This window comes from Panthera uncia (assembly GCF_023721935.1).
Source record: "Panthera uncia isolate 11264 chromosome D3 unlocalized genomic scaffold, Puncia_PCG_1.0 HiC_scaffold_8, whole genome shotgun sequence".
NCBI classification, from domain to species: domain Eukaryota; kingdom Metazoa; phylum Chordata; class Mammalia; order Carnivora; family Felidae; genus Panthera; species Panthera uncia.
The window spans coordinates 50,025,503-50,048,932 of record NW_026057586.1 but is presented as its reverse complement, the minus strand read 5'-3'; the positions used below and the strand labels follow the sequence as shown (position 1 = coordinate 50,048,932).

Below are 23,430 nucleotides of genomic sequence, written 5' to 3'. Positions count from 1 at the left end.
TGTCTTTAGGATGTAGTAATGCCACCTACCTGCTCATTGAGAGTATTATAGGAGATGCTGCTTGGATATGGTCTATTAAGATACACAGTAGTTATCCTATTGTCACCATACTCATTGATGTTATGTATAGTGATATATGGAAAGTGCTTAGAACAGTGTTTATTCAGTAGCTACCATCAAGATGTAGACAAGGAAGGAAATCCTGCTTATACATTTATTTGTAATTTTTATGTATATTAAAGTTACAAATTTTAAATCACTAATAGACTCTTTTAGTTGGTTTCTGAATTGCATGTGGACAGTTCATTATTTACATGGCCTACTTTATGCGTATGCCTAAAATTTGGAAAGCCAACAATGGGCAACTTAGGCACTCCTCTCTTTTTCCTTCCATTTAACCTTGTGGACCTGTGGATAGGGCCTATGGATAATGGGCTGACTTTTTGATGAAGTAGGAGAAATAAGAAGCCTTCCCTTCTTCTCCCCTTCCTGCTCCATCTCTTGTTTCTTATCTCATATGCTAACTCTTTACTTTCTTTCCAAATTATTTCTTCCTAATGATGGTTAGAAGCAATGAAGAAGAGAAAAGGGAGGTGGGAAGGAAAACTTTCACATCCAGGTATCTGCAGTGACAAAAGATATCATTAATTGCAATTAAATTTCCAAAAGGTCGGGAAGAGTTTCCAGTATCCACACAGGGAGACATATTCCTGGCATCCCAGATTTCAGATTCAAACATGTATCTCCAAAGAAGCATTGAAAGTAGTGTGGCTCCAGGCTTAATTCCAATCCTAGTCATATAACCTTAAGCAAGTTACTTAACTTCCCTGCAACTCAGTTTCAGTATCTTTAAAATGTAGTAGTGCCACCTACCTGCTCATTGAGAGTATTAAAGAAGATGCTGCTTGGACATGTTCTATTAAGATACACAGTGGCTATCCTTGTTGTCATACTTGCTGATGTTATCTATAGTGATATATGGAAAACTTAGAACAGTGTTTATTCAGTATTTATTGTTAGCTATAGTTGTGTTTTGGGGGTTTTTTTTTAGACATCTATTTGTTCGTGGACATTATGGATAGTATACTTTTGGGGTCTTGCCTGAACATCGAATTTAAAGGGCCAAGGTAGTAGTCTCCAACATAATAGGAGCCTGAAATGTAAAAAGAGCCCCCAAAGACAAACTGTCCAGTGTAGTTTTGTCTAGTTAAACTCAGCCTGTATAGACAAGTCATCCCCTTTGGTTATGTTGATGAAGTAGCCACAGGTACAAGGATTCAATACTCAGCTGCCTCTCAGTCTGTCACAATCATACTTTTCTAACCCTTTTTGTTTTTTATTGAAATGTAGTTGACATGCATTATTACATTAGTTTCAGGTGGATACATAGTGATTCAACATTTATATATATTATGAAGTGATCACCAGTATAAATCTAACTATCCTCTGTCAACCATACAAAGTTGTTACAATATTGTTGACTGTATTCCCTGTGCCGTACTTTATATCCCAGTGACTTACTTATTTTAAAACTGCAAGTTTATACCTTTTAATCCCCTTCACTATTTTTTGAATGGAGGAAGAGATCGTTTGGGGAATTACTTTGTGACCAACTGTATCACCAGATTGTCTTAGGCACTGCAATTTACAAAGAACACATTACCCATATATCTACAGTATGAAGTCCATTTCAGATTTGGCTAAATACACCAATAAAGAATTTTGTATTAAAAAAATATAAGTGTAACATTCTATAAAATCATCAGCTCAACATTTAAAAAATATGTCAAGATACAGAACATCTTGGTTAAAATAGTTACAGAACATTCTATTTTAGATAGTAACTCTCACCTCTAATTTGTCATGGTTTGCATACATAATAAGTAGTTACATTTGCTTTGTTTGGATATAGAATCCAAAAGTATCTGTGGAATGGTGAAGTTAGAAGGCAAATTGCAGTGGGTCAAAACATGAAAGGAAGGTAAGGAAATGGCGACATTGAGTGTAGACCACTCTTTCTATGTTTAGCCCTGAAGGAAAAGAGAGGGACAGCATGGAATGGAACTTTGAGAGGAGAGGAATTTTTTTACTTTTAGTGCCTCAACTGTAAAAATGTCTTAGTAGTCATATATTAATACTACTTTAACTATGAGGCACCTCAGTAAATACCAGGCCAACTAAAAATAAAAGATCAGAAGCTTTTACAGGTAGGAGATTATAATTAGCAACTTGGAATAAGATTGTTGTTGCTATCAAGCATTAATTAAGAGGTGAGGTTTCTGGCAACTGAAACAATAAAGGAACATACGATGGTTACATAATTCTCATTCTCTGATTAAATGTAGTCTCCCATTTCTTTTTTTTTTTTTTTTAATTTAATTTTTTAAATTTACATCCAAGTTAGTTAGCCTACAGTGCAACAATGATTTCAGGAGTAGATTCCTTAATGCTCCTTACCCATTTAACCCATCCCCCCTCCCACAAACCCTCCAGTAACCCTCTGTTTGTTCTCCATATTTAAGAGTCCTTTATGTTTTGTCCCCCTCCCTGTTTTTATATTATTTTTGCTTCCCTTCCCTCGTGTTAATCTGTTCTGTGTCTTAAAGTCCTCATATGAGTGAAATCATATGCTATTTATCTTTCTCTAATTTCGCTTAGCATAATACCCTCTAGCTCCATCCACGTAGCTGCAGATGGCAAGATTTCATTCTTTTTGATTGCTGGGTAATACTCCACACACACACCACCTCTTTATCCATTCATCCATCAAGGGACATTTGGGCTCCTTCCATACTTTGGCTATTATTGATAGTGCTGCTATAAACATAGGGGTGCGTGTGTCCCTTCGAAACAGCATACCTGTATCTCTTGGATAAATACCTGGTAGTGCAATTGTTGGGTCGTAGGGTAGTTCTATTTTTAATTTGTTGAGGAACCCCCATACTGTTTTCCAGAGTGGCTGCACCAGTTTGCATTCCCACCAGCAGTGCAAAAGAGATCCTCTTTCTCCACATCCTCACCAACATCTGTTGTTGCCTGAGTTGTTAATGTTAGCCATTCTGACAGGTCTCTGGTATCTCATTGTGGTTTTGATTTGTATTTCCCTGATGATGAGTGATGGTGAGCCTTTTTTTCATGTCTCGGTTGGCCATCTGGATGTCTTCTTTGGAGAAGTGTCTATTCACGTCTTTTGCCCATTTCTTCACTGGATTTTTTTTTTTTTTTGAGGGAGGGGGGTGTTGAGTTTGTTAAGTTCTTTATAGATTTTGGATACTAACCCTTTATCTGATATGTTGTTTGCAAATATCTTCTCCCATTCTGTCAGTTGCCTTTTAAATTTTTTTTTAATGTTTATTTATTTTTGAGAGAGACAGACAGAGTGTGAGCTGGGAAAGAAGCAGAGAGAGGGAGACACAGAATCCAAAGCAGGTTCCAGGCTCTGAGCTGCCAGCACAGAGCCTGACACGGGGCTCGAACCCACAAGCCACGAGATGATGACCTGAGTCGATGTCAGACGCTTAACTGACTGAGCCACCCAGGCGCGCCCCCCCACACCCGCTCTGTCAGTTGCCTTTTAGTTTTGCTAATTCTTAACTTCACTGTGCAGAAGGTTTTTATTTTGATGAGGTCCCAATAGTTCATTTTTCCTTTTGTTTCCCTCGCCTCTGGAGACGTGTTGAATAAGAAGTTGCTGTGACCAAGATCAGAGAGGTTTTTGCCTGCTTTCTCCTCGAGGATTTTGATGGCTTCCTGTCTTACATTTAGGTCTTTCGCCCATCTTGAGTTTATTTTTGTGTATGGTATAAGAAAGTGGTCCAGGTTCATTTTTCTGCATGTTGCTGTCCAGGTTTCCCAGCACCACTTGCTGAAAACACTGTATTCCACTGAATATTCTTTCTTGCTTTGTCAAAGATTAGTTAGCCATACGTTTGTGGGTCCATTTCTAGGTTCTCTGTTCCGTGCCATTGATCTGAGTGTCTGTTCTCATGCCATTACCATACTGTCTTGATGATAACAGCTTTGTAATACAGCTTGAAGTCTGGCGTTGCCTCCTGCTTTGGTTTCCTTTTTCAACATTGCTTTGGCTATTTGGGGTATTTTCTGGTTCCATACAAATTTTAGGATTGTTTGTTCTAGCTCTGTGCTAGTGTTATTTTGATAGGGATTGCATTGAATATGTAGATTGCTTTGGGTAGTATTGACATTTTAACCATATTTGTTCTTCCTATCCAGGAGCATGGGATATTTTTCCGTGTGTGTGTGTGTGTGTGTGTGTGTGTGTGTGTGTGTCTTCTTCAGTTTCTTTTATAAACTTTCTATAGTTTTCAGTGTACAGATTTTTAACCTCTTTGGCTAGATTTATTCCTAGGTATTTTATGGTTTTTGGTGCAATTGTAAATGGGATCAATTCCTTGATTTCTCTTTCTGTTGCTTCATTGTTGGTATATAGGAATGCAACTGATTTCTGTGCATTGATTTTATATCCTGCAACTTTGCTGAATTCATGAATCAGTTCTAGCAGTGTTTTGGTGGAATCTTTTGGGTTTTCCATATAGAGTATCATGTCATCTGCGAAGAGTGAAAGTTTGACCTCCTCCTGGCCAATTTGGATGTCTTTTATTTCTTTGTCTTGTCTGATTGCTGAGGCTAAGACTTCCTAATACTATGTTGAATAATAGTGGTGAGAGTGGACATCCCTGTCTTGTTCCTGACCTTAAGGGGAGAGCTCTGTTTTTCCCCACTGAAGATGATATTAGCGTTGGGTCTTTCGTATATGGCTTTTATGATCTCGAGGTATGATCCTTCTATCCCTACTTTCTTGAGAGTTTTTTATCAAGAAAGGATACTGCATTTTGTCAAATGCTTTCTCTGCATCTGTTGAGAGGATCATATGGTTCTTGTCCTTTCTTTTATTGACATGATGGATCACATTGATTGTTTTGCAGATATTGAACCAGCCCTGCATCCCAGGTATAAATCCCACGTGGTCGTGGTGAATAATTTTTTTAATGTACTGTTGTTGGATCCAGTTGGCTAATATCTTGTTGAGGATTTTTGCATCTGTGTTCATCAGGGAAATTGGTCTATAGTTCTCCTTTTTAGTGGGGTCTTTGTCTGGTTTCAGAGTCAAGGCAATGCTGGCTTCACAGAAAGAGTTTGGAATTTTTCCTTCCATTTCTATTTTTGGAACAGCTTCAAGAGAATAGGTGTTAACTCTTCCTTAAATGTTTGGTAGAATTCTCATGGAAAGCCATCTGGCCCTGGACTCTTGTTTTTTTTCGGAGATTTTTGATTACTAATTCGGTTTCTTTACTGGTTATGGGTCTGTTCAAATTTTCTGTTTCTTCCTGTTTCAGTTTTGGTAGATACATTTTTAGGAATTTGTCCATTTCTTCCAGATTACCCATTTTATTAGTGTATAATTGCTCATAATATTCCTCTTATTGTTTTTATTTCTGCTGTGTTGCTTGTGATCTCTCCTCTTTCATTCTTGATTTTATTTATTTGGGTCCTTTCCTTTTATTTTTGATCAGACTGGCTAGTGGTTTATCAATTTTGTTAATTCTTTCAAAGAACCAGCTTCTGGTTTCATTGATCTGTTTTACTGTTTTTGGTTTTGATAGCATTAATTTCTGCTCTAATCTTTATTATTTTCTGTTTTCTGCTGTTTTGGGTTTTATTTGCTCTTCTTTTTCAAGCTCTTTAAGGTGTAAGGTTAGGTTGTGTATCTGGTAGTCTCCCATTTCTTAAGGGCAAACTTTCCTTGTACTGCATTTCAAGAGGCATTTATTATATTCTTATATGTGGTAACTGAGTATCATTGTGTGTGTGTGCATATAACTATATATAAAACTATATAAAATCTTCAAAAGCCATTTTGTTTCAAAAAACTTATTTATTAAGTGTATGGAACTACACAAATACTGGTTATAGTATTATTTGAGGAATATAAATAATTTATTTTATACATGGCTTTTCTTTTTTCCAATTGCACATTTTGGAAAATGTTCCTTTTGTGGCCTTTTTTTTTTTTTTAACTTGATATGTAGAAAACCCAGACTTACAATCTTGTAAATCAATGAAATTGCTTCAGTTATAGAAAACAGTTGATGTCAGTTGGTGTTCAGATCATTGTTTTCCTGTTTTCAAAGTTACTAGGAAAGAATGTAGAAAGAGTAAAAGTTAACATGCCCATTAGATTCTTTTGAACACTGTCAGTTCTTGATAAAACTTTTGGCAGGAGCTGGCTGTTGGTCAATTAAAAGTTGCCAGTATTCTTCATTATTGATTTGAAGCAAGGTCCACATATTTCAAATACTAGTAGTCGCTCTACCAAGTTAGCATTCTTTTATCAAAATGAGCTAGCTTGCTAAATTATTAACCTTTATACATAATTCAAAGCCGTTATAATCTGGGTAAGCATAATTCAAGCATAATATCAGCCTCTTTTGTAAAATGAAGTGTATGCACTTTGTGACTGCTGTTTCCTTGCAGACCAAGGACTTTTTCAATTATTTCCAAGTTCACACCTTTGTTCCATACAGTTAGAGTTGTCAGAAGTGTGACTGTAAGATAAGTAATCTGTTACTGTATGTGGTTGTTTTAATTGATGTGCCAATTGATTATAAATTTAATGAAATTCTTTAGACAAGTATTTTATGATACTGACTTGTAGTTTGTAATCTTAATCATATGAATTAAAGTACTATGGTGAGAATCTTCATCAAATGTGCTTCCACATGTTTTGCTAAAATACTTTTCCCTTTGTCATTCTTAGAAAACTAATGCCTTTTCAGACATTTCTGTAGAAAACTGATTTTTACACTAGCAAATTATTTTTTACTTTTCTACTCTATCCTTGTATAAAAAGGAAGTAAGACACTTTTCAGTCTTTTAAATATTACCCTATCCCTCCCAAAAAACTTCTTAAAGTACATAATGAAAATTATACTCATTTTATTTTACTATAATCCTTTAAAATGCTTTATAATATTGTCCCTGTCACTCCCTTGTCATCAAAAAAGTAATTTTTAATATATCCGTGTCAAAAATGAAGAGTGGAAGATTAACGTTCTATTATTGCCCAGAATAGAGAATGCAAGACTCTTAAGATCATAAGACTTTGTGGATCACTAAGCCCCCCTTCCTGTTCTGCACGTAAAATTACAATCTTTCTTGGAATATTTGTATGGCCGTGAAGCTTAGAGAAGATACTAACTATAATCCATAGGTTCAATTTATTAAGGTTTATTTAGAAAGAATGGAGTAAGGTAGTACACACAAAATTAATTTTACAGAGGTGATGTTGAAAATTTGTGTGGATATTTGAGGATATGAAATAGTTCATACCTCAAGCATTTTTTTACATTATATAATGGCTATTTTGAATGATATAGAGGATTTTGTTAAAACAAAAATCTCTTAGATAAAAAAAGTCTGAAATTTTTAACTTTTTTTTTTCAATTTTTTAATGTTTATTTATTTTTGAGAGAGAGAGACAGAGCATCAGCAGGGGAGGAACAGAGAGAGAGGGAGACACAGAATCTGAAACAGGTTCCAGGCTCTGAGCTGTCAGCACAGAGCCTGACGCGGGGCTCGAACTCACAAACCGTGAGATTGTGACCTGAGCCAAAGCTGGACACTCAACCGACTGAGCTACCCAGGCACCCCTGAAATGTCTAACTTCTAAAATTAAAACATAGTGTAATGATTTTTGTAAATTTAAAAATTAATAGAATGTGTATTGACACTGCAGATTTGTAACAAATTACAGGTTGAATTAGTAATGCCATAATAAAAACACTAAAGAAAATGCCTACTTTTGTAATACTGAGTTGATATGTACTTGTCTGATGCCATGTCTTATAGCATAGGTTCAAAGTGACATTAGTTTAAACAACATGGAAGTTGATTTCTTTCTTATGTAAAAGTCTGGAGACAGGCAGTTCAGAGCTGGTAGAATATCACTTCTCAGGAAGATTGTCTAGGGACCTACGTTCCTCCTAACTTCTTATCCCACCATATCTTGGTGTTTCCTTTTTTTCCCTATAGTCCATGTGGCTCATCATCATATCTGCATTATGGCCAGCAGAAAGAGAAATAGGAAAATGGTAAAACATGGCCCCAAAATTGCACATATGACTTCTCCCAAATAGCCAGAAATTAACCACATGGCCACACATAGCTGCAAGAGAGGTTAGGAAACATAGTCTTTAATTCTGAATAATCATGTATTGGGCCAAAATTCAGGCATTCTGCTACTGTAAAGTGGATCTGTTAGAGTCTATGAATCCCCTGAAATTGTTTATAAAAGTTTAAGTATGAACGTGCACTTTTCTGGGTAAAGGGGCTTAGCTGTCATCAGCTTCTTAAAGGGATTTATGACCTAAGAAAAGTTAGGAGCACTTAGATATTTCTAAAAAAAATTTAAATGATTTATTTAATATGACATTTATTTTATTAGCTCCATTCCAATTGATTACAACCTGTATCGAAAATTCTGGTCACTTCAAGATTACTTCAGGAATCCTGTGCAATGCTATGAGAAGATTTCGTGGAAAACTTTTCTGAAGGTGAGTTGCCAGTTACGTACTACCCAAAAGTCAATGTTTTACAGCTATGGCAGAGGCAAAACTTGACTCTTGTCCAGCATACTTTTTATTGTATAATTTTACCTCTTAGGTTTTATGCCTATTTTATAATATAATGCAGAAGCTAAATTGTAAATTAGTATTTAAACCGCCAATTTTGTGGAGTTGTTTATAAATGAGTTAGGGATTTCAAAGTTAGCAATTACAGCCTTGGGGTTTGATTTTTTTTTTACATAGTATTATCAACACAAATTGATGAATATTTGCCAAATATGTTGTCTTTACTTTGCACAAAATTATTTCAAGTATCCTGTTAGAACGAGGGTTGCAAACTATGGCCATGGGCCAGATCCAGTCTTCTCTTTGTTTTCGTAGTTGTTTTGGCACACAGCCACACTCATTCATTTATGTATTACTTATGGCTGTTTGTGTGCCGTAATGGCAGACTTGAGTAGTATGACTGAGACCACATGAGCCACATAGCCTGTGAAAATTAATAAAAGGAAACCTCATTTAGAATGGAAGAATCATGGGGCGCCTGGGTGGCGCAGTCAGTTAAGCGTCCGGCTTCAGCCAGGTCACGATCTCACGGTCCGTGAGTTCGAGCCCCGCGTCAGGCTCTGGGCTGATGGCTCGGAGCCTGGAGCCTGTTTCCGATTCTGTGTCTCCCTCTCTCTCTGCCCCTCCCCCGTTCATGCTCTGTCTCTCTCTGTCCCAAAAATAAATTTAAAAAAAACGTTAAAAAAAAAGAATGGAAGAATCAGGAAACCAACAGGGGGAACTCTTACACTCAGCACTAGTTGTTAATTTCAGACCCAGCTGGAAGAGATAGACCTTTTCAGTCTATATACTATTTTACTGTCCCAGCAGCATGAAGATTTCTTCCTCTCCCAGCAACAGCCCAGCCAGTGAGAGATAGCGACAGTTTAGCCAATGAGAAACCACTATACTTTGAACTCCCAGTTTATTCCAGTGGACTTTTAGTTTATAACAGTCCCTCAGAACTCCTCCTTTATTCTGTAAAAGAGCATTCTTCTACTTTGTTCTCCCAAAATTTGTGCCTGGCTTTGTGGTAGTTTGCTAGTCCCAGATTGCAATTCTCAGCTATTCCCAAATAAACCCTTTTTCTTTTCTTTTTTTTTTTTTTTGCTGGTAAAATAACTGGCAGTTTTATTTTTAAGGTAAACAAGCTTAGGGGTGCCTTGCTGGTTGAGTAGAGCATGCAACTCTTGACCTCATGGGTTTAAGTTCCAGTCCCACTTTGAGTGTAAAGACTACTTAAAATCTTAACAAAAAAAATTTTTTTTTAAGTTGGAGCACCTGAGTGACTCATTCTGTTAAGCATCAGACTCTTGATTTGGATTCAGATCATGATGTCACAGTTCATAAGTTAAAGCCCTGTGTCAGTCACTGCACTGGCAGCACAGAGCCTGCTTGGGATTCTCTCTCCACCTCTCTCTCTCTGCTCCTCCCCTGCTCCCACAGGTGCTCTCTCTCTCTCTCCCTCTCAAAATAAACTTAAACAAAAAATTTTTTTAAAGGTTTACAAACTATCAGAAAAAAATGGCTAGGCTTTGTTTTATAAGAATTCTCTGGGGGCGCCTGGGTGGCTCAGTCGGTTGAGCAGCCGACTTCGGCTCAGGTCACGATCTCACAGTCCGTGAGTTCGAGCCCCGCGTCGGGCTCTGTGCTGACAGCTCAGAGCCTGGAGCCTGCTTCAGATTCTGTGTCTCCCTCTCTCTCTGACCCTCCCTTGTTCATGCCCTGTCTCTCTCTGTCTCAAAAATAAATAAACATTAAAAAAAAAAAAATTAAAAAAAAAAAAAGAATTCTTTATATTTCTTTTTGTTGGCTACTTAAAGATCAGTTGTCCTTTTCAGTTGTAGTCAAAATCCAAGGTGAATGCATATCTCTTAAAAGTGGCATGGTGTGTGTTCAGATTAAGTGGTGAGTGAGAAATCATCTGGAATTGTTACTAGATAGGGTTCAACATCATTGTCTTATTTGGTCACAGCATTTTAGCACAAGAAATGCTTGAATGTTTTCCACAGCTGGTTAAACAGCTAATTTCAATGGTAAGTTTCTGTATAATCTCAAAGCATTACTTTCTCTATTTGCCCCTTACACAAACTATATAAGAAATGATATTTCTTAAGGAGTAGAGGGTTTATCCCAACTTTTACAATACCATGAAATCTCATAACAAGTAGTTTTACTCCCATTTTCCCGTCATGGTTTTTCTTGTTTAATATGCTTTACAATATGCATTCATGGCTAACTGTGAGTAAATTCTAGGTGTTTTGATATAGAAAAGCACTTAAAAAATTATTGGGCCACAATGCCAAATAAAACTAATTGGTATTTTTACTTTGCAGTATTCTGAAGAAGTTCTAGCTGTTTTTAAGAGTTATAAATTAGATGATACTCAGGCCTCCAGGAAAAAGATGGAAGAATTAAAAGCAGGAGGAGAACATGTGTATTTTGCAAAATTTTTAACAAGTGAAAAGGTACAAATTTTTCTTTTTCACTAAGCATAAGTACTCGTCTTTTTTTCTATTTAGCTGATCTTGTTTTTAAGTTTAATAGAAATGTTTATTTTTGGTTAAAGCTGGTAAGTATTAGTTTGAGAATCTTGTGTCTTCCTTCCACGAGTAAGACTAATTTGATTTCAGAAGTGAAAGAAGTTCTGCATTTTCTGTTTTGTAGGCTTATTTTGCATTTTAATTACTTTCAAGTGCATATATTTTGAACCTCAAGTTAGGATTTAATTTGCATTATTGAAGATAATATTTTGTAATTAGTTTGTCCCTTAGGTACAAATAACGTGTTTAAACATTCTCTGTAATCTTATTTGTACAGCTTAATAAGTAAATTTTATTCAAATGCAATGCTAAGGGGGGTATAGCTCAGGGGTAGAGCATTTGACTACAAATGCAATGATAATTGTATTAGGAGTTTGGCTATAAGGAGTTTGACTACAAGTGGTAGACACCAGATATGTTTCATGTGGGACCAGGGGCCGGAGCCAGATTCACTGCTTGAAGCCAGGGACTGAGGTTGAAATTTACCTTCTTTTAAAAAGAAGCTAAGACAAAATATTAATAGTATTCTGCCAAGGGCAGTGGATTCATAGGAGACTCTGGGTCTAGGGATAACAAAGACACAGATTTGTGTCAAGCTTTATGTCTGCTAGTTTTGTGACTAAATATGTGATATCTTCAATATACTAATAAAATAGTTGCTCCAAGAATTCATCTTAAGACTTTTTCCAGACTTGGTTCCAGGGACCCTCATGGAATCAAATGGAAAACTCCTAGACAAGAAAGGATGTATAGAGAAAGAAGGGAAAGTAAACAAACATTCCAAAACAAAAGCTTCTCATTCAAATCTCTGATAAATTACAATTAAATTACAATATGATTCACAAAATTTATAAAGAAATTCAATACTAGGAAATACCACCAACCAGATCAACTGTTGGGATACACGTGTATTTATTCCAGATACACAGCCTGATCGTGACTTTAAAAATACATGTTTTGGATAATCAAAGAGATAATTGATTATATAGCATCCATTGAGACTAAATAAAAAATTGTGAAACTGAAACAGGCAGAAATGAAACAGAATGGTTCAATATGACAACTGAGAGACTTAGAAATGAAAGATGTGATCATCAAAACCAAAGCAGAACATACAGAATTAAACTATAGATTGAACATAGATGAAAAGAGAACTAATGACTAATTAGGTAATGTTAAGTTTACCCAGAAGACACAGAGACAGGGTTTTTTAGCTTGTTAATGTGAAAGAGCAGTTGAGAGCAATGTGTGGTTGACTGAGAAATTTCAGCAACTATTAAAGAACAAAATAGAGGGAAAAGTATATTGAAAAGAATTAAAGGGAATACCAAGTTCGAAGATTAAATGTGTGCTACAAGTAATACTTCAGTACATCATGCTATAACTGCAGAGAAAAAGAGACAACCTTAAAAGCCACTAAAGGGGGAAAAAAAAAAAGACAAATATACTAGAAAGGAACAGCTGTTTGTTAGCCAATTTCTAACAGTTAACAGATACCAGAAGATAGTGGTGAAATGCTATAGTTCTAAAGAAGAAAACCTGTCAATCTAGAATTTTATATCCAGCTAAATGCACTCAAGACTATGGACAAAATAGACATTATCATTGAAAGACCAGGAAAACATACTTCTCTAAGACCTTCTTTTTGAAAAACTTCTAAAGGGTATTCTCTAGGAAGAAGGAAATTGAACCCTTAAGAAAGTAGTGGGATACAGAAAGCAGTGGTGACCACAAAAATTGAAAAACATGACAGTGAATGTATTGATAAAAAACAAAAATGTCATAAAAAGTGCTTAAAAATTTTTTTTAATATGAAATTTATTGTCAAATTAGTTTCCATACAACACCCAGTGCTCATCCCAACAGGTGTCCTCAATGCCCATCACCCACTTTCCCCTCCCTCCCACCTCCCCCCCCATCAACCCTCAGTTTATTCTCAGTTTTTTAAGAGTCTCTTATGGTTTGCCTCCTTCCCTCTTTATAACTTTTTTTTTCCCCTTCCCCTCCCCCATAGTCTTCTGTTAAGTTTCTCAGGATCCACATAAGAGTGAAAACATATGGTATCTGTCTTTCTCTGTATGGCTTATTTCACTTAGCATAACACTCTCCAGTTCCATCCACATTGCTGCTAAAGGCCATATTTCATTCTTTCTCATTGCCAAGTAGTATTCCATTGTATATATAAACCAGAACTTCTTTATCCATTCATCAGTTGATGGACATTTAGGCTCTTTCCATAATTTGGCTATTGTTGAAAGTGCTGCTATAAACATTGGGGTACAAGTGCCCCTATACATCAGCACTCATGTATCCCTTGGGTAAATTCCTAGCAGTGCTATTGCTGGGTCATAGGGTAGATCTATTTTTAATTTGTTGAAGAACCTCCACACTGTTTTCCAGAGTGGCTGTACCAGTTTGCATTCCCACCAACCGTGTAAGAGGGTTCCCGTTTCTCCACATCCTCTCCAGCATCTATAGTCTCCTGATTTGTTCATTTTAGCCACTCTGACTGGTGTGAGGTGGTATCTCAGTGTGGTTTTGATTTGTATTTCCCTGATGAGGAGTGACGTTGAGCATCTTTTCATGTGCCTGTTGTCCATCTGGATGTCTTCTTTAGAAACGTGTCTGTTCATGTCTTCCCATTTCTTCACTGGATTATTTGTTTTTCGGGTGTGGAGTTTGGTGAGTTCTTCATAGATTTTGGATACTAGCCCTTTGTCCGATATGTCATTTGCAAATATCTTTTCCCATTCCGTCGGTTGCCTTTTAGTTTTGTTGATTGTTTCCTTTGCAGTGCAGAAGCTTTTTATCTTGATGACGCGCCAATAGTTCATTTTTGCTTTTAATTCCCTTGCCTTTGGAGATGTGTCAAGTAAGAAATTACTGAGGCTGAGGTCAGAGAGGTTTTTAAAAAAATTTTAATGTGGAATTTAAACTAGATGACAATATGGGAAAGGAAAACATGTTTAATGACTGATGTAGGCATATACTTCAGTCAGGAGTGCTTGAGCTTGCAGGGTTAAGCTCTGGAATTCCATTACTTAATACCATGAGGGAGGTAAAAACAGCTTTGAGAAGCTTCAAACTTTATGATATGGAACAGAGAGAAAAGGCGCACAGAGAATTGCAGCAAAGAGAATGTGAAGCATGTAATGTTTACTATCTTCAGTTCTCTTTGCGGCCTCTTAGGCAACAATTTTTTCCTAAATTTAGATCTATATGACAACCCTTCTTATACATTCTTCATATTTTTACGGTGTATACCCAGTGTTTACTGCTCAGTATCCAGGTGAAAATAGTTGTAGTGCATTACCTGTAGCGTCAAAAGTATGCACCATTTTATAAGCTTTACTGTTCCACTGAAAGACTTTCACATCTCTCTAATACCTTACACAATGTTTTAAATCCATTTGATATAGTCCCACATCTGATGGGAGTGTTATTACCCAGAAGCATTACATTTTGTTTACATGAATGTGGTCATACTTTTCCCTAGGGAGGGAGATTTAGGATACAGTGCATAGAAAGAATGATACAGCCTTTATAGTTACAGACAGGCCAATCATATAGTAACCACAGATAGGCACAGGTTCTACAAATAGGTGTCTTTGTAAGTTCCTTCTTTCTTAAAGAGGGATATTTCCCCTAGAAACAAAGTTGCATTGTAATTTTTAAAGGCCACTTTTTTGTGCTGCCTATGGTATGATTGTGAACACGAAGTTCTAATAATACAGTGTCCTTGTTAGCATGGTAAAATAATCCAGGGATAGTCACTAAATGTAGTGCTGAGGACATCTGGGGTTTTTGGTTTTGTTTTTTTAAGTTTATTTATTTTGAGAGAGAAAGGGAAAGAGAGAGAATCCCAAGCAGGCTCTGCATTATCAGCACAGAGCCCGACGCAGGGCTTGTACTCATAAACCGTGTGAGATCATGGCCTGAGCCGAAATCAAGAGTTGGACATTTGATCAATTGAGCCACCCAGGCGCCACTGTTTTGGTTTTTTTAGTAGAGAAGACACACAGCTGTGATAAGAATGGTTTGACAGACTTGATTTGGGCTTTGAAATAATCAAACACAAAGCTATCGAGCACATCAGTGTTGGGCCTGAGGTGGCCAGTGAGGAAGTTACAGAAATTTTATTGGCCTACCATTAATATTTCATGAAGAAAGAGACCAAATTACAGATCTCACCATCATATAAGCTATAGACATTGTGTCTGGGCACTTCAGTTGAATTATGTTACTTTGGGTTACTTTATTTTTCAGAATTATTTGGATATTTTCCTATCTGTGCTGTGGGCAGTGAAGACATTGATAAGTCTTAAGGACTTTACAAATTTTGCAATTTGTTTGAAGTGTTTTGCTGACATTTTAGAAAATTTAGAGCATACTCATTACTTTTTATTGTTTGTAGAATCCCGTGTGTGTGTGAGGCAAGCTGTGGTTATGCAAGTAAGGTAAGAAGGTCTATTCTTTGGTGCTGCCAAGTGGCCATCTAGGAAAGGCTAAAGCCAGTCAGGGTACAAAAGGTATCCTGCCAGTGTAGGCCATGGACATGGAGCCTGATTCTGAAGGACAAAGTCTGAAAGAGTTGGTAGAGGAGACTGGCTAATTGGTAAGATAAAGAGAACAGCAAAGATAGGATGAGAAATGACCTAACCTTGCTATTTCATTAGCCAGAGTAATAGAAATAATCATTTCAATTATTAATAAATTAATTATTAATAATTAATAACATTAGAATGTTAGCTCCTCCAGAAATGACCGTCTCATCTCATTTTATGGCACTACATAGTCACGAAAACATAAAGTCAGTATATTCATAAATGTAAACAGTTCTTTGAAAAGAAAATGTGCTTTAATGAGGGCAGTGATTACTACCACCTGGACAGAACATACAGCAGGCAAAGCACATTTTACTACCCTTGAGAATGGAGTGCATACTCAGAGGCTTAATTTTGTGTCTCTGAGTTAATCAGGTTCCCTCCTCTAAGTGTTTTTAAACTTTATACTTTAATATATATGTTTTAATATATCAAACAGTATGTTTAATGACAGTATTAAAGTTTTGAAACTCTGATTTTAAAGTATGTTTAAAAGCCCCTATTGAGGGGTGCCTGGGTGGCTCAGTTGGTTAAGCATCCAACTCTTGATTTCGGCTCAGGTCATGATCTCACGGTTTGTGAGATCGAGCCTGAGTTGGGCAGCTTGCTTTGGATTCTCTCTCTCCATCTCTCTCTGCCCCTCCCCTACTTGTTCTCTCTTTCTCTCCCTCTCTCTCTCTCTTTCTCTCCCCCCTCCCTCCCCTACTTGTTTTCTCTCTCTCTCCCTCTCTCTCTCTCCCTCCCTCCCTCCCTCCCTTCCTTCCCCTCCCTCTGTCTCTCAAATAAACTTAAAAAAAATTTTTTTTTTTTATGTACACATTGAGGGGCGCCTGGGTGGTTCAGTCAGTTAAGCATTTGACTTTGGCTAAGGCTATGATCTCATGGTTCCTGAGTTCGAGCCCCGCGTGTGCTAACAGCTCAGAGCCGGGAGCCTGCTTCAGATTCTGTGTCTCCCTCACTCTCTGCCCCTCCCCTACTCACACTCTTACAAAAAATAAATAAACATTAAAAATAAAGAAATAAATAAACATTTTAAAAAACCCCATCCTTTAAAAAAAAAAAAAGTACACATTGATTTCACCATCTTAATCGGAGTATTCTGAAGGATATATATATATATATATATATATATATATATATATAGTTTCTTAAGGAAACTACAGATTATTGAAACTTTATCAGGTAACCTAAGAGTATTCAGTAAAGTCACCTAATTTGCAGTATTGTCTGAGGTTTATGAAAACCAGTATATAAACACTAGCTGTTTAATCACAACTCGATTTAATTGTTCACCAGTGTTCGTTTAAATATTCCTAAATCTTTGTAGCGGTAACAGCATAACCTGTATTGTTCAGGAGGTTCCATTTAATTTAGGCTTTTGGAGGCAGAAAAAAAGTCTTGCATTTACTAAAATAAATAGTTTGTATCGGGGCGCCTGGGTGGCTCAGTCAGTTGAGCATCCGACTTCGGCTCAGGTCATGATCTCGCAGTCCGTGGGCTCAAGCCCCGCCTCGGGCTCTGTGCTGACAGCTCGGAGCCTGGAGCCTGTTTCGGATTCTGTGTCTTCTTCTGTCTCTGACCCTTCCCCATTCATGCTCTGTCTCTCTCTGTCTCAAAAATAAATAAACGTTAAAAAAAAAAAAATTAAAAATAAATAAAATAAATAGTTTGTGTTTTACATTAGATATATTAAAGGAAAAGAGATCAAAATGTAAGTTTTCATATTTTACTAAGGGGTATTAAGTCCTCTAAATCTCCTTGAAAGTATTAGTACAGAAGGGTTTCTTCAAATCTTTTAATTCATGACCATACCTTTAAGTTACCTTTGTTGACAATAAAGCAAAAGGGCTGACAGATAACATCTCCTGCTTTGCTGGAGACATACTTTTCTTTATCCTGTAACTCAGCAAGGACACTGAAATCCTTAAACTACAATGAAATTTTTCACTTTTTTACTTTTTTTTTGAAAGAAAGTTTTTTTTTAATTTTTTTTTTTTTTTCAACTTTTTTTTTTTTTTATTTATTTTTGGGACAGAGAGAGACAGAGCATGAACGGGGGAGGGGCAGAGAGAGAGGGAGACACAGAATCGGAAACAGGCTCCAGGCTCCGAGCCATCGGCCCAGAGCCTGACGCGGGGCTCGAACTCACGGACCGCGAGATCGTGACCTGGCTGAAGTCGGACGCTTAACCGACTGCGCCACCCAGGCGCCCCTGAAAGAAAGTTTTTAAAAAATTATTAGTAAATACAAGTACTATTTAAGTTTGTAATTTAGTTTTTATGCAATAGTTTATATGTTCTTTTTCTTCTCAGAAACCAAATGTTTTATAATTCAGTTGAATATAATATATGGACCTATTCCAGGTAGAAAAGTATTACAATTTAGTCTGCTAACCCCTAATTTAAATCTAATTTTGTGAAAATTAAGTTTAAATCATGGCATTCTTTTTAAAATAATGACTGTGGAACCTGTGTTTTCTCCCAGTCTGGGGAGAAAAATGAATATATTCAAAGCATGTGGAGTTTTGGCTTGATTTCTTTCTTGTCTAAGGAGGGTTTTTAACAGCTCTCCCAGAATTATATAAGACCTTAGTGATGCTTTTAAACAATTTAAGAAAGAACTGTAGTACGCTTGAGAAATTTTATACTTTTCTAGAAATCCCTAAAGACACACAGTTGACCAGAGTATATTCATATACTCATTTCTTTTTTTGAGAAATCTGCAACTCCTACATTAGAAAGACTGCTGCCTGATTTTCTACTCCTTGACCCACAATTCGGTGGGCTTTCACAGAAAAAAAAGAAAATGAGCCTAATAGTTAATAGAAGAAATTACTCAATTATTAATAATGAAAATTATAGATTATTTTTATCAAGTTATTAGGCAAACTAGAGATTATACAGGACACTTTTATTCCAAGGAAAGGAGATATTTTAATTACTCAGATAAAGCCTGCTTCACTAAAGGCCCAAGAGTAAACCATAGATTCATATTTACACAAATGCTCTCAGTTTCCAGTGCATTCAATTGTCATTGGTAAATTTGTTTTCCAGGGAACAGCAGTTTCCTTTTAAAGAGTTTTGCATTTTAGAATTGTACCCTCCTAGTTCACTTGCAGTACATAGCTAAGCTTTGTAATTCCAGTGGGTTGCATTAAGAAGGAAGGAAAATAGACCTAAGAAGCTTAAAACTTGGAAAAGAGCACAAGAGAAATTTAAGAAATGGAATGTGCAACGTTATAATTTGCATCCACAGAGGATATATGCCTAGAACAAAACTATTCAAAAAAGTTGAAATATTAGGATGGAAATAGACATACCAAGCAGATATCAACAACAAAAAGCAGCTACATAAGTACCAAATACAATAGAATTTAAGGCACAAAGCTTAAGTAGGGTAAAAATCACTAATGAGCCATCCTATGTGCTCAAAATCTATTAAGAAAAAACTTGTAAAAGTATGAGAAGTTGGCAGATGAACAGTTATAATGGAGTATTTTTAACTGCCTTCATCAAAACCTGATGGGTTGAACAGACTAAAGATTAGTAAGCAAATCCATAATAAATTGGATTTACTGCTAGATCAAGCAGACCAGTATTAATAAGTATATATGGTAGATTTGAACAATAAAAGTAATAAGCTTCATGTAGTGTATATGGAAACCTGTACACAACAAATAGAAGTAATATATTATTTTTCAATACATATGCAACATTCGCAAAATTTGTGTACCAGGTCATAAAGGAAATCTTAGCAAATTTGAAAGATTCCATATCATGCAGAGCATATTCTCTGGCCACTGTACAATTAAATTAGAACTATAAAAAGTATGGTTTATGGGGTACCTAGGTGGCTCAGTTGGTTGAGTGTCCGACTTCAGCTCAGGTCATGATTTCGCTGTTGGTGAGTTCAAGCCCCACATCGGGCTCTGTGCTGACAGCTCAGAGCCTGGAGCCTGCTTCAGATTCTGTGTCTGCCTCTCTCTCTCTGCTCCTCCCTGACTTGTGCTCTGTCTCTCTCTCTCTCAAAAATAAATAAACATTAAAAAAAAATTTTTGTCTTAAAAAGAGGTAAATATATAGAAACATGAAAAGCTTTCCCTAGAAGTTAAAGAGGAAATCAAAATGGAAACTCTAAATTTGTTGTAAAGGTATTATATAGCAAAATGTATTGTATGTCAAATGTGTGGGTTACAAATAAAGTAAGAGGTAAAGAGAAAATTACAGCTTTAAATACAGTAATAAAAAATTTAAGAATGAGAAATTGAGAATTCCTTTCAAGAAGCTAGGTACAGAATCTCAAAGTAGAAGTAAATAATGCACAAATTACTGAGGTGGAAAAAAATATATAGAACACATCAGTAAAAGCAAAACCTGTTTTTTTTAAAACAAAAATTTTGTAGGAACAATTTTTATAAAATTTTATAGAGCAGGCCTGACCAAGGAAAAAAGTGAAAAGGTAGCAGTAAACCATTTTAATAAAATAAATAATAAAAATGGGCATAATTGAAAATGACAGATATTTAAAATATGTAAGAGAATATATTTTTAATTTCTGCTAATACCTTTTTAAATCTAATAATTCTGCAGAAAAATTTAATTACCAAATAGATTCACAAAGAAATAATAAACCTAAATAAATAAAATATAGTAGTCAAAATAATACCTTTTGAATGACATCAGGCTCAGATTTTTTTACTCACATATTATCAGCACTTCAAGGAATAGATGATTCTTATTGTAAATGAAATTTTTCAGAAATTATAAAAGGAAGAAAAGCAACAGGTCCTTAATATGAGATTGATTTAACTTTTAAGTAAAATCCCAATAATGACAGAACATGGGGGGGGGGAAAAGTGTATATATCAATACAGTAGAGGTGAAGAAAAAAAATTTTAATAGGATTTATCCTAGGAATGTAAGTATGGTTCAACATCGGGAAGATTAATGTAATACCAAATTAAGCCTAAAGGTTTAAATATTTTAAAACTATATGATCATCTCAGATGCCAAGAAAATTCTTACAGTAAAATCTAACATCCAGTACAAAAACAAACCAGAAGGGAATTTTCCTAACTTGAGGGAATTAATAAAAACCCTATGGCAAGTATCATACATAATGATCAAACTTCCAAATATATTCCCAGTAAATTCAAGAAAAAGGCACAGATGTCTGCTAACCATATTTCTGTTCAACACAATAGTAGTGGCGGACCTAGCCATTTCATTACGAAAAAAGAAATAAGAGTTATAATTACTGAAGAGAAAAGACTGAACTGACTCTATTTGAAGGCAGTAGAATAGTCTACAGAGAAAATCCAGGAGAACCAGCAAACTATTAGGAGAATTAAGAAGGCTTCAGCAAGGCTACAAGAGACACATCAGTGGTATTTTACTCTCTAAGCAACTACAAAATGTTAGTCAAAATAGCAATGAAAACTAATACCTAGAAGAAATTTTCATGGAGAAAATTATAAAAATGGAGAGGTACAACTATGTTTATAGATAGGGAAACCCAGTGCCATTTCTCCCCCAAGTGTATCCATAAATGCATTGTGTTTTGAATCAAAACCAAATGTGTTTTTTGAGGAAACTTGAAAAGTTTATATTAAAATTCTTCTGAAAAGCCAAGAGTACTAAGAAAAATTGGAAGAAATTGGAAACAATTGCCCTATCAGATATTAAGACCTGTAATGCTCTAGTAATTGAAACAGTAAAGCAATTATTAGTACAGGTATAAAGAAGGAAAAAAAAAAAACTAGAAAAATAGAAAGCACCAACTGAAGTTTGAGATACAAAAGTTACATTACAGATTAGTGAGGAAAAGATGGATTATTCCTTTTTTTAATTTTTATTTATTTATTTATTTATTTTGAGAGAGAGGGCTGAGGGGAGGGACAGAGAGGGAGACAGAATCCCAAGCAGGCTCCATGCTGCTAGCACAGAGCCCCACATGGAGCTCGAACTCACAAACTGTGAGATCATGGCCTGACCTGAAACCAAGAATTGGATGCTTAACCGACTGAGCCACCCAGGCACCCCAAGATGGATTGTTCTTAATAAATGTTGCTTGGACAGCTCACTCATATGGAAAAAAATACAATTCAATTCATACCTTATTACATGCACAAAGCTGAATTCCAGCTTAATTAAAAGTCTAAAGGAGAGGGGCACCTGGGTGACTCAGTTAAGCGTCCGACTTCGGCTCAGGTCATGATCTCACGGTGCGTGGGTTCGAGCCCCGCGTCGGGCTCTGTGCTGACAGCTTGGAACCTGGAGCCTGCTTCAGATTCTGTGTCTTCCTCTCTTTGCCACTCCCCCACCCCTCCCCTCCCTCTCTCTCTTCCTCCCTCCCTCCCTCTCTCTCTCTCTCTCTCAAAAATAAACATTAAAAAAATTCTTAAGTCTAAATGAGAAAAGCAAAACTGAAACATTTAAATATATATATAAAATGTGTACATTTGGAGCAGGGAAAGATTTCTCAAGTCACAGCACCAGTCATGAGGGAAAATACCAATATAGTTAATATGAAAACATAAAAGTTTGAATAGTAAAAGATACCATAGAGGGGCGCCTGGATGGCTCAGTCGGTTGAGTGTCCCACTTCAGCTCAGTTCATGATCTCGCGGTCTGTGAGTTCGAGCCTCGCGTTGGGCTCTGTGCTGATGGCTCAGAGCCTGGGGCCTGCTTCGGATTCTGTGTCTCCCTCTCTCTCTGCCCCTCCCCTGTTCATGCTCTGTCTCTCTCTGTCAAAAATAAATAAACATTAAAAAAAAATTTTTTTTTAAAAGATACCATAGAAAAAACCATACCAAAGTGAAAAAACAGCCACAAACTGGAAGATACTCATCACCTGTATAACTGAAGAAGATTAATATTTTGAACATTCTATCAATAAAAAGACAAGCCAGTGGAAAGCTGGAAAGATGGTATGTGCAGGTAGATTGCAGATACAGAAACCTAAATCACTGATAAGCTTATAAAAGATGCTAACCATCTCTAATAGCCAAAGGAATTAAAATGATGAGGCAGTCGTTTCACACCAAATTGACAAAAGCAGAAAAGCCTAACAACAAATGGTATTTGCAAAGGTGTGGGAAAGGACGCTTTCATACACGCTGGTTGAAGTATAAATTGATTCAACCACTTTGCAGAGCAATTTTATAACTAGCAAAATTAAAACTTCTGTTCCTAGATGTGGCCCCTAGAGAATCACACACATGCACAAGGAAATAATTAAGAAGACTCATTGTTTGTAAATTATGTGTTTGTAGGTGGAAGTGGAAACAATCTAAATGTTCATAAGCAGGAGGCTGGTAAATTACGGTAAATTTATGCAGTAGAGTTCCACAAAGCACTGAAAGTGGGTTAACTGGAGCAGAGATTGGCAAATCTAGCTTGCCACTTGTTTTTATAAATCAGTTTTATTGCCTCACACCCATGCTATAACATCCACCTGTTGTCTATGGCTGCTTTTGTACTGCCCCAGCAGAAAGTCGTAGTTGTGATGAAGACTGTATCATCCACAAAGCCTAAAATAATTTACTAATTGGCCCTTAACTGAAATTTGCCAACCCCCGAATTATGTTACATGTATTAAGTTGTATAAATTTCAGTTATAATGTCGTGTGAAAATAGTTTATTGCAGAATAAT

General features: G+C 36.2%; 1 protein-coding gene across 2 annotated transcripts in view; it reads left to right on the top strand.

Annotated features, from left to right (window-relative positions):
* Nucleotides 1–23,430, top strand: part of THOC1 (THO complex subunit 1) — a 61,187-nt gene that overhangs the window by 20,668 nt on the left and 17,089 nt on the right. For both annotated transcript variants that reach the window (XM_049619665.1, XM_049619663.1), the window contains exons 10-11: nucleotides 8,465–8,573; nucleotides 10,967–11,098. In XM_049619665.1, coding sequence (XP_049475622.1) covers nucleotides 8,465–8,573; nucleotides 10,967–11,098 — 241 coding nt within the window. The remainder of the gene's footprint in view (nucleotides 1–8,464; nucleotides 8,574–10,966; nucleotides 11,099–23,430) is intronic.